At 33.7% G+C, this 10899-nt stretch overlaps 1 protein-coding gene across 2 annotated transcripts; it reads left to right on the forward strand.

Annotated features, from left to right (window-relative positions):
- Window positions 1–282: 282 nt before the first annotated feature.
- Window positions 283–4752, forward strand: LOC140836875 (receptor-like protein kinase BRI1-like 3). 2 transcript variants are annotated; one of them, XM_073202733.1, is made up of 2 exons: window positions 283–816; window positions 891–4752. In XM_073202733.1, exon 2 carries the CDS (start codon window positions 1012–1014, stop codon window positions 4648–4650), a length of 3639 nt encoding a protein of 1212 aa, XP_073058834.1. In that variant the 5' UTR covers window positions 283–816; window positions 891–1011; the 3' UTR covers window positions 4651–4752. The 2 variants fall into 2 exon arrangements, with proteins under 2 accessions (XP_073058834.1, XP_073058835.1); XM_073202734.1 differs by having other exon boundaries at window positions 896–4752.
- Window positions 4753–10899: the final 6147 nt, after the last annotated feature.

The following is a 10899-nucleotide window of genomic DNA, read 5'->3' on the forward strand; positions in this document are numbered from 1 at the left end:
GTTTATAAAAAATTTAAAAATGATTAATGACTTCTCATGTACAATTGTGCAAAACTTTGTAAAAGAAAATTTCATACAAATATTTTTTAAGCATTTACAAACACTATTAATTATTAAGTAAATTCTTGAAAAAGAAAATGTATATTACATTTAATAAAAAAATCGGTAGAAGAAAATATTTGGACAAAGAAAGGTGTAGATGCCCCCGTAGCACCGTAAATAAAGTAAACCCATTTTGGAAAGACGCAAATAAAATAGAAAAAAAGAATCAAATCCCAAGTTTGACTCCAACCATAATACATGAAAAAGGACAAAATTTCATTTATATTCACCGGAACGAGGAAATCTTGCCACCTAATTTTTGCTTCCCAACACTTGAATCTTTCTCAAAACACTTGACACAAATACCAAACGTACAAGATTGAGTGTGGGTACCGTTCTGTGTCGAATTATGTGAACAGGGATTTGAATACTATGTTGTAATGAGGCTCACATATAGTCTGTGACAGCCGACAACTCTGAACATCGTACCAAGAAGCCAACAAAGGCTCGAGAAATGTTTCGTCTCAGTACACCCAAACTGTTATACATCTGAATCAGCTGGCGTTGATGCTTCTTCTGTTGTACTTGGGTTCTTTTTTTTTTCTCGTACCCTACATAGAACCCCTTGTCAAAGTTCTTATAAACTTCAAATTCTTTGAACAGATGGGAATTCTTGGTTACTGCTAGACAACAGACACTTGGTTGTTCTCTATCTTCTCTCCCATGTCTTACTTCTGTTTGCTGCCTAAATCTATGAAGTGTAGCTGAATAAAGGTATATTTTTCTTTTCTTTTAAAAAAAAATTTGGTGTTTGCGGAACCAGATGTTTATTTTTACACTTTCTTCAGTGAAGAAATTCAAGAAAGTTTTGAAGAATGGAGGAATGAAAAGACAAGCTGAAAGTGGAGGCGGCAAAAAAAGGTGTAGAAATTTCAAGAAACTTGTTTTGGTGCACAGTTTTGAGTGAAGATGATAAAAAGAGCTGCCTTTTTCTTGGTGTTTTTCTTTAGTTTTTGCTTCCTGGGGTTATTAAGTGCAAGAAATCTTTCTTCAAACGCAAGAAGTGACGGGAATGAGGTGGAGATTTTACTAGCTTTCAAGCAGTCTTCAATTGAAACTGATCCAAAAGGGTTCTTGAAAAACTGGGTTACATCTTCTTCAAGCCCATGTTCATGGAATGGAATTTCTTGCTCTAATAATGGGAGAGTCAGTAAACTCGACTTCACAAATGCAGGCCTTAGTGGCCATCTCCACATTTCTGATCTACTGGATTTGTCAAATGTTAAAACTCTTGTTTTGACAGGCAATTCCTTCTATGGGAATCTTTCGTCATACTCTAAATCTTGCAGCATTGAGTTTCTTGATTTATCTAGCAATAATTTTTCGGAGCCACTTGCTATGGATTCTTTGTTGGTTTCTTGCAGTGGGCTTGTTTCATTGAATCTTTCACACAATGCAATTTCAGGTGGAAGTCTCAAGTTTGGGGGTTCTTTGCTGAAACTAGACATTTCTTACAATAAGATTTCAGATTTGGGGTTGTTGGCTTCTGTCCTGTCCAATTGTCAAAACTTGAGTTTCCTTGATTTCTCACAAAACAAGTTGGCTGGCAAGCTCGACAGCTCTTCGAATTCTTGCAAGAGCCTCTCCTTTCTGGACCTCTCGAACAACCATTTTCAGGGGGAAATCCCGCCTGAATTCACATCAAACTCAATGCCATCTTTGCAAAATCTTGATCTTTCAGGTAATAACTTCAGTGGGAATCTCCTGAGTTTAGATTTTGGAGTTTGTCGTAATCTCGCTTTTCTTAATCTGTCGCACAACGGTTTCTCTGCTACCGGATTTCCAATGAACTTAACAAACTGTCAGAATCTTGAAACTCTCGACGTTAGCCACAATATAATCCAACTCAAGATTCCAGGAGATTTATTGGGAAATATGAAGAATTTAAGGCGCTTGGTTTTATCCTACAATCAGTTTTTCGGTGAGATTCCGAACGAGTTAGGGGCAATTTGTGGGACACTAAACGAGCTTGATCTTTCTTCAAATAAGTTAACTGGTGGGCTTCCTTCAAGCTTCTTGTCTTGCTCTTCGCTGGTCAGCCTAAACCTCGGTAATAACCAGCTTTCCGGAGATTTTCTAAATACTGTAGTGAGTTATCTTACAAGCCTCAAGTACCTGTATGCCCCATTCAACAATATTACTGGTCAGGTTCCACATTCATTGACGAACATAACTCGGATTCAGGTTCTTGACCTCAGTTCCAATGCTCTAACCGGGAATGTACCTTCTGAATTTTGCTTGAAAACATCAGATCCGCCCCTGGAAAAACTGCTGTTGGCTGATAATTACTTCTCAGGATCAGTACCGTCAGATTTTCGACTCTGCAAAAACTTGAGGACAATTGATCTCAGCTTCAACAACTTAAATGACTCGATCCCACAAGAAATCTGGACACTGCCAAAACTTTCTGACATAATTATGTGGGCAAACGGCCTCACGGGTGGCATACCAGAGGGGATTTGCTTAAATGGAGGAAATCTTCAGACTTTGATTCTTAACAACAATTTTATAACTGGAACTCTACCGAACTCTATAGTCAACTGTACTAATCTCATATGGGTGTCATTATCCAGTAACCGGCTCTCCGGACAAATCCCATCGGATGTAGGTAATCTTGTCAATCTGGCTATTCTTCAGCTAGGAAATAACTCTCTTACTGGAGCAATTCCACCAGGAATAGGCCGTTGCCAAAGCCTGATATGGCTAGACTTGAATAGCAATGAGTTGACAGGATCCTTTCCCTTAGAACTAGCTGCACAAGCAGGGTTCGTTGTACCTGGCATTGTTTCGGGAAAACAATTTGCCTTTGTGAGAAATGAAGGGGGGACAGATTGTAGAGGGGCTGGTGGACTGGTCGAGTTCGAAGGGATTCGTGCTGGTAGACTCGAACAATTTCCAATGGTTCACTCCTGCCCCTCAACAAGAATTTACACTGGCTTAACGGTTTACACTTTTACTAGCAACGGTAGCATGATCTACCTTGATCTCTCCTACAACAATCTATCTGGATCTATCCCTGAAAACTTTGGTTCGATGAGTTTTCTGCAGGTTTTGAATTTGGGGCACAACAGTTTAAGTGGTGAAATACCCTCCAGCTTCGGTGGCCTCAAGAGTGTCGGTGTTCTTGATTTATCACATAATAAGCTCCAAGGATTCATCCCAGGCTCGTTAGGTGGGCTCTCATTTCTTAGTGATCTTGATGTTTCCAACAACAATCTTACGGGATCAATTCCTTCTGGTGGTCAGTTAACTACTTTTCCAGCTTCGAGGTATGAAAATAATTCAGGCCTTTGTGGGGTTCCGCTACCTCCTTGTGGAACGGGAAATGGGCACCATTCTTCCACCTCTTCCAAACAAGGTAAGAAGCAAAGCATGGCTGTGGGAATGGTTATTGGTATAATGGCTTCTGTTGTATTCGTTTTCTTGCTTATATATGCCCTCTACCGGACCAAGAAAACAAACAATCAGGACGAGAAATGGGAGAAATACATTGAAAGTCTTCCAACCTCAGGCAGCAGCAGTTGGAAACTATCGTCTGTTCCAGAGCCTCTAAGCATCAACGTCGCCACATTTGAAAAGCCTTTGAGGAAATTAACTTTTGCACATTTACTCGAGGCAACTAATGGATTCAGTGCCGATAGTTTGATTGGGTCCGGCGGTTTTGGTGAGGTATACAGAGCTCAAATGAAAGATGGAAGTGTCGTTGCCATAAAGAAGTTAATCCATGTAACGGGTCAGGGAGATAGAGAGTTTATGGCAGAAATGGAGACCATAGGAAAAATCAAACACAGAAACCTAGTACCATTATTAGGATACTGCAAGATTGGCGAGGAAAGGCTCCTTGTTTATGAGTACATGAAATGGGGAAGCCTTGAATCCGTCCTGCACGACAGGGAAAAAAGCATGGGAACAAGACTCGATTGGGCGGCTCGGAAAAAGATTGCCATTGGATCAGCAAGAGGACTAGCATTTCTTCACCATAGCTGCATTCCTCATATCATTCACCGGGACATGAAATCAAGCAACGTCCTTCTAGACGAAAATTTTGAGGCCCGAGTATCAGATTTTGGAATGGCGAGACTCGTAAACGCCCTTGACACACATCTTAGCGTGAGCACACTTGCAGGAACTCCAGGATATGTCCCTCCCGAGTATTACCAGAGTTTCCGGTGCACAACGAAAGGGGATGTCTACAGCTATGGGGTCGTGTTACTAGAGCTGCTTTCGGGCAAGAGGCCGATTAACACATTGGAATTCGGGGATGACAATAATCTCGTGGGGTGGGCAAAACTACTGCACAAGGATAAAAAGAGCCATGAGATATTGGATGTGGATTTGATAACTAGTTTATCAGGTGACGCTGAACTGTATCAGTATCTTAAAATCGCATTCGAGTGCCTCGAGGACAAGCCGTATCGTAGACCGACGATGATTCAAGTGATGGCCAAGTTTAAAGAGCTTATGACAGATTCCGGGAGTGATATTCTTGATGGGATTTCTTTGAAAAGTTCAGTTATAGATGAATCATCACATGAAAAGGACATCTGATTTCAAGATTTGTGCTTCCACATTTTGCCACTGTATATAATACATAATTGAAGGAATTTGGGGTTGCCCATTTTGTTTGTCTAGATTGAGGCAATTTTGTTGCATATGTCATGAAAATATTTGTTACCTTTTTTTGTTAAATGCCGACGATGTATTTTCGTGGTTACAATGTCTGAACACTATTTTTTTATTAAAGACATCCAAAAAATCACATAGCACGTTCCAAACTTGACTTATTTGTTATAATTGAATATCGAACCTAATATCTCGTTTCAAACTTTAACTTTATGCAAGGTATGTGATTTCAAACCAAGGGTTGAAGAATTGTGCTTTATTGACGTGGTTCTATGCATATTTATGAAGTTGATTATTGGGCAGAGGCATCGAGTCGATTAAATTAAAGATTGGGCCTCGAAGTTAATTATTGGGTAGAGGCATCAACTCACCTATGCCAAATATAATCGACTTAGTTAAACGTAAATTAGAATATAGAAGATGTGAAAGGTTCATATACGGGGTCGTAAACGGGTCCACATAGTTGTAGACTATTTACTCGTAAACGAGTTCACGTAGTCGTAGACCAGTAAACAGCAAACTTCATCGGTTGCCACCAACGTCACGAAAAACGATCGAAGGCTCGAGAACTGTGCGATATAGACACTACGACGTACAAGTCAGTAAACACGGTTTACATTTACTCTTAAATTTAATATCTCAAATTGAAAAATGAGATAATGTACATTGGATAATGTGGGTGATCTTCTATTTATAAAATTTAAGAGCGTCTAGTGGACTTTGACTTTTGTAGACAAAGTAGGTCAGATAACTAAATTATTCCATTAAAGTTTTTATTATTATTATTATTATTTAGATTATGCCTATGCAGCAGCAGGAAGGCAATGGAGCACCTACTTCTACTGGTCGTCTGTTTTCTCGAGGTCGTCCTTCTCTAACTACAAAAATGAAATTACAGGATATCTCCAAAATTCGATATATTTCTTAAAACGTAGGACATATCACATGTTTGCCAAATCTAAAAACTATCGCCCTTGCCTCATATTGAAGAAAAAAAGATTGAAATATGTCACATAACAAATGATATAACGATCTCTTGTGTTTTTTTTATATACTCTCTCGAAACCATAGTTTCATAATATTTGTTTGTTTGTTTGGACACCAAGAATCAGCGGATACCCATACGACCGATACCATTATGAGTCCAACATGTGACTTTGTTTATGATTTGTAAGTAGAATTATTAATAAACTGACAAATCCATACCTGATTTATTGTAAATAATTTAATTAATAAATTATCCAACTAAATAATCAATTTTATCTTTAATCTGATTTTTTTTAAATCCCCAATAATATTATATTTGAATTTTTTTTTTAAAATGAAAGTTCCATTAATCAACTGTGAGTCTCACAATCGTGGTTGATGGCATTACAAATAATATCTGGAGGGTGATACGTAATAAAAGAGTCTGCTAAGGATAGTAATGTCGCTCGTGCCAATGTGTGAGCCGTCATATTTGCTTGTCTTCGCACATGTTTAATTTTGAAAGAAAGATGAGCGTCTAACATGTGTAGTCTACATTATTTGATGTTATTGCGTTCACCACCGTCTGTGTGTCAGATTCAATATAACATCATGTAGTTCTAAGGACGAAGTCCATTGAATAGCCTCAAGGAGGGCGAGTGCTTCTGCTTCTTTTACTTCCCACTAACCATTTCTCATGCACGATTTGCTCACCATAAAGGATCCCGTCGAGTCTCGTATCACTGCTCCAAAACCCATGATACAAATGTATCTCAATAGATAAATTATATATTCGAATTAATATTTTGTTTTCGGGCGGTTGAAGCAAGCCTAATACTAAACAAACAAATCGCTTGGAAATCATCGGCTGCATGTGGCAGCCGAAGAACCGATAAGGTGACGCGTGAAAAATCTTACTCATTTTCCTGTTTTGCCTAATTTTGATGGCCGAAAATTTTTGCACTTGATGATTTAAGCGTTATTGATGAGTTTCAGGGATTTTCTACTTGTAACTTTATTTAAATATATATTAAAATATTTTTAATTTTATTTTTATCAACATATTTTAGTTGTATATGTTATTTATTATTGAGTTATAATTAATTAATATATTTTTTTAAAAAAAGTGTATTTTAAAATATATTATATAGTTCATAAATTGATATATATTTGTATTAAATAATAATTTTTACATTTTATTTAAACATATTTATAATAAATTTAAATGTATTTTTACACTTTTAATCCATAAAATAACCTTAAAAATAAAATTTGTATTTAGTTGAATTTAATGCAATGATTGTACTTGAAAAGAAATTTTAGTTAAGGGTAAATATTTTTTTTAGTTGGTCCATGAGGCAATTAAGTTATTTACAATAGTTCGTGTACAAAATTTTCGATTTATAAATAGTTAGTGTACAAATTTGATTTTTAATATTATATATATACATATATGAAAAGGTTAGAATTTATCTTATTTTACATGATAATTTTTATGCTCACGGTTAAATCACTGGGAAAATATGTCCTTTAAACTCTAAGAAAAAGACCTTCATAATTCATGTAACTATAGTAATGTCATGTGATATTCTCGCGTTCTTATGAATGAAATTACTATATTTTGCCTTGTCATTATTTTACTACAACAAATATTTTTTTCAAGAAAAAATTAATTCCTAACAATTTTGATAACTTAGTCAAGAGCATACATAAAGTTTATCAGTATTCTAAAAGACATCATCTATGATTATTTAGGCATCGTCTAGGCGTTGGACGGCCGCTTACCTCCACAATTTTTAGAAATACAGTGTCTCTTGGTGCTGTTAAAAAATCAGTTTTCTAGGATGCCTAATCACCGTCTAGGCGGCCGTCTAATTTAATAGATATAAATTTTTAATTTTTTCAAAAATATTGTTCGAAATATTTTTTAATCAATGTATACTTTCTTATTAATGAAATTGTCATATTTTACCTTGTCTTTATTTTACTACAACAAATATTTTTTTAACAAAATTTCATTCATGACAATTTTGAATACTTAGTCAAGTGCAGAAATAGAGTTTATCGTGTTACAAAAGACATAATCTTGTACTATTTAGGCGTCGTCTAGGCGTTGGACGCACCGCCACGACTTTTTGAAAGGTTATGTTTCCGGGTGCTGTTAAAAAATCAGTTGTATAGGCTTCTTAATCGTCGTCTAGGCGGCCCTCTAATTTAATGTATATAATTTTTAAATTTTAATTTTTTAGAAAAGATCGCTCGAAATATTTTTTAATCAATTTATATCGAATAAAATGAAAAATATGTCCTTGATTTTGAGTTGAATTTGATATAGAGAAATTATTAGAGAAATGTAGAGATAAACAAAAAAAAAAAAGGATATTAGGTAAAAAAAACAACAAAACGCTCAGACACTGCCTAGACGCTAGGTTAGGTTGTGGGTGACCGTCCAACCATCGTCTTTTAACCAAGGTTCTAAAAAGCGTAAAGCGCCCTGAAGCGTGGATGTCGAGCTCTAAGATTTTCAAGCTTAAGTGAGATTAGCACAAGTTTAAGCGTGAGAAAACATTTTTTATTTTTAATGTAATTGTAATTATCTCAAACCAATAAATGGATGAAATAATACACAAATATGATAAATTTAAGTCTGATGCATTAATTTTCATATTTATAAAAACATAAAAATCTCAAAATTGCAATCTTTATTTGTTTTTGCAACTAGACCACATTAAAAACTGCTAAATATTTTTCAAATCATTATCAGACATGGTTAATCATAGTTAAAATTTAAAAATAAACATCTAAATTATAAACTTAATTTATTATTTTAAAATAAAAAGACATTCCTTCAAAATAAAAAATTTAAAAATAAATATTTACGATTAATTGTGCTTAAGCACACTTAATTAAACGCTTTAATTACTTTTAATGCGGTCATACTATATACAGTTTAACCGTTTTCACTGAAACAGAGCGTTTTTTTTCAAGTTTCAAATTTAAGCATGCTTAAGCGGAACTTAAACGAGCTTTGTTCAATAAAACTTTTAAAATAAGATAAATAAAGGTTGGGCAGAAATTAGATTTTGTTTTGTAAATTCTCTTGGGGACTCCGACGGTACCAGCTGTTGTGTACTATGCAAAACCGTCTAACAACATTGTGCCCTCACCCCATCCATATGTTCACTTTTCACTTTGCAACAACTATTTTTTTTTTTCATTTCACTACTTTTTTTAATTGCTTTATATTTTCAGTACAACCAAACACATTTTTTTCTTTTAAATTCACAATCATGCTCTTGTACATGTTATGATTCAAGTTTAAAATCTTTATTTCAAAATCGATCCGTCATTGAATGAGAACGAAGTTCTCTCTTATAATTGATGTTCCAAATTATGGTACACTTTGCTCGAACAAATTATGTTTACACAAATTATTGAATATTAAATGCACTAAAGATCATGGATGAACAAAATAAAATTAATCGTTGATAAAAAAATTGATTCATCTATTTTTAGAATTTAGAAACTATCAATATATTCTTTAAATTATTTATCATGCATGGGACATCCATTAATTTTCTAAAAATAGATTAATTGAACGTTTATCAAAGATTATTTGTGTTTAGTGTGTTTAATTTTTTTATAATTTGTGCAAACAGAGCTTATTTGAGTAAAGTGTAGCATTGTTTAGACCAATAAGTGTAGTAGAAGATTTGTCCCGTGATAATATAGAAAACAAGGTATTCGACTTATCAATAAAAATCATGACATGTAAAACTGTCATTGTGATAATTTGAAAAAATGTATTCGACCTATCAATTTTAAAATATAACATGTAAAACCTACAACTAATTTTTTCTAATATAAAAAATTGAAAAGGTAGGTACAAAAATATCGTAAACGCTCGTTTATTGTTTTACCAAAATCTTAAATTGTATAGCAGATTAGTCATCATATTTCGATTTTTGCTGCCCAACGTGGACAATTATTCTATCCAAAAAATATTCCTCCTAATAATTGTACTAATTGCAATCATTGATAATTAAACTCGTGGCCGAATGTTTGTCGTTTCATCAAAAGTTATAATTGGTAGTAACGTTGCAACTCAATTATTTTAAAACATGCAGCAACTCAAACATCACATTTCCATTTATCTATCGAACTGATATAATTATTACACCTCATCAGATATGATCTATAATAGTTGGACAATCCAAAAGTTGACATATTCACAAGCGAAGGCCATGTTGATACAAGTTGAAATAATATTTTTTTATCATTTATATTGATGAATTAAAAAAGAGTGAGTCTCATGTGAGACCGTTTCACGGATCTTAATATATGAGATGGATCAACCCTACCGATATTCACAATAAAAAATAATATTCTTAGCATAAAAAATAATACTTTTTCATGGATGACTCAAATAAGATATTTGGCTCACAAATACAACCCGTGAGATCGACTCACATAAGTTTTATCATTAAAAATGTGACAAGTTATTTACAACTAATATAAATTAAAATATATGACTGAAATACCATTTGCGAAATTTGATTTCGGTTGGTTTTGGATTAAGACATTAAAATTTCCTGTTTTGTAATAAAATATATCGTGTAATGATTATAATATAATGTCAGAAATGTGTAATACTGTAGCGATTCCTAATCTTGTTTAAATTTAAGAAATTTACACATCCAAATCGGGGGATCGTTAAGATCGAGTAATTAATAATTATTCCCTATTTTTAATGAAAACTTAAAAATCTATTAATTTGTTATAAATTCAAATTTACCATTTTGTAATTCCCTAAAAAAATAACTCATTTTTTTAAACACTCCATGCTATTTTTTTTTAAAAAAATTAACTGATATGACATTTGAACCCTAAAAATGTGGAAAACGTTAGAAATCGAATTTATAAATAGTAAATGAAGCAAAAATTGTGGCTATAGAATCAAATGATAATTAAGTTTTCATTCGGTCCACATGTTAAAAAACTTAGTTTGAGCTCTCCGTCTTACATGTTTTTATCATTTCAGTTTCATACATTTTTTAGTCCAAATAGATACAAATCATTGAAATCGTGATATAAATTTAAGAGTTTTAGGTGTCAATAAATTTTGATTGAGTATATTGTTTTTGTCAAATCTAAGACACAAAAAAAATAAAATAAATATAAGAACAAAAAATTGAGAATTTAACACAA

Source organism: Primulina eburnea, chromosome 7 (assembly GCF_022965805.1).
Source record: "Primulina eburnea isolate SZY01 chromosome 7, ASM2296580v1, whole genome shotgun sequence".
Taxonomy (NCBI): Eukaryota; Viridiplantae; Streptophyta; class Magnoliopsida; order Lamiales; family Gesneriaceae; genus Primulina; species Primulina eburnea.

Excerpts from the sequence above, each read along its gene's own strand:
- LOC140836875 (XM_073202733.1), top strand. The coding sequence starts at position 1,012 with ATGATAAAAAGAGCTGCCTTTTTCTTGGTGTTTTTCTTTAGTTTTTGC.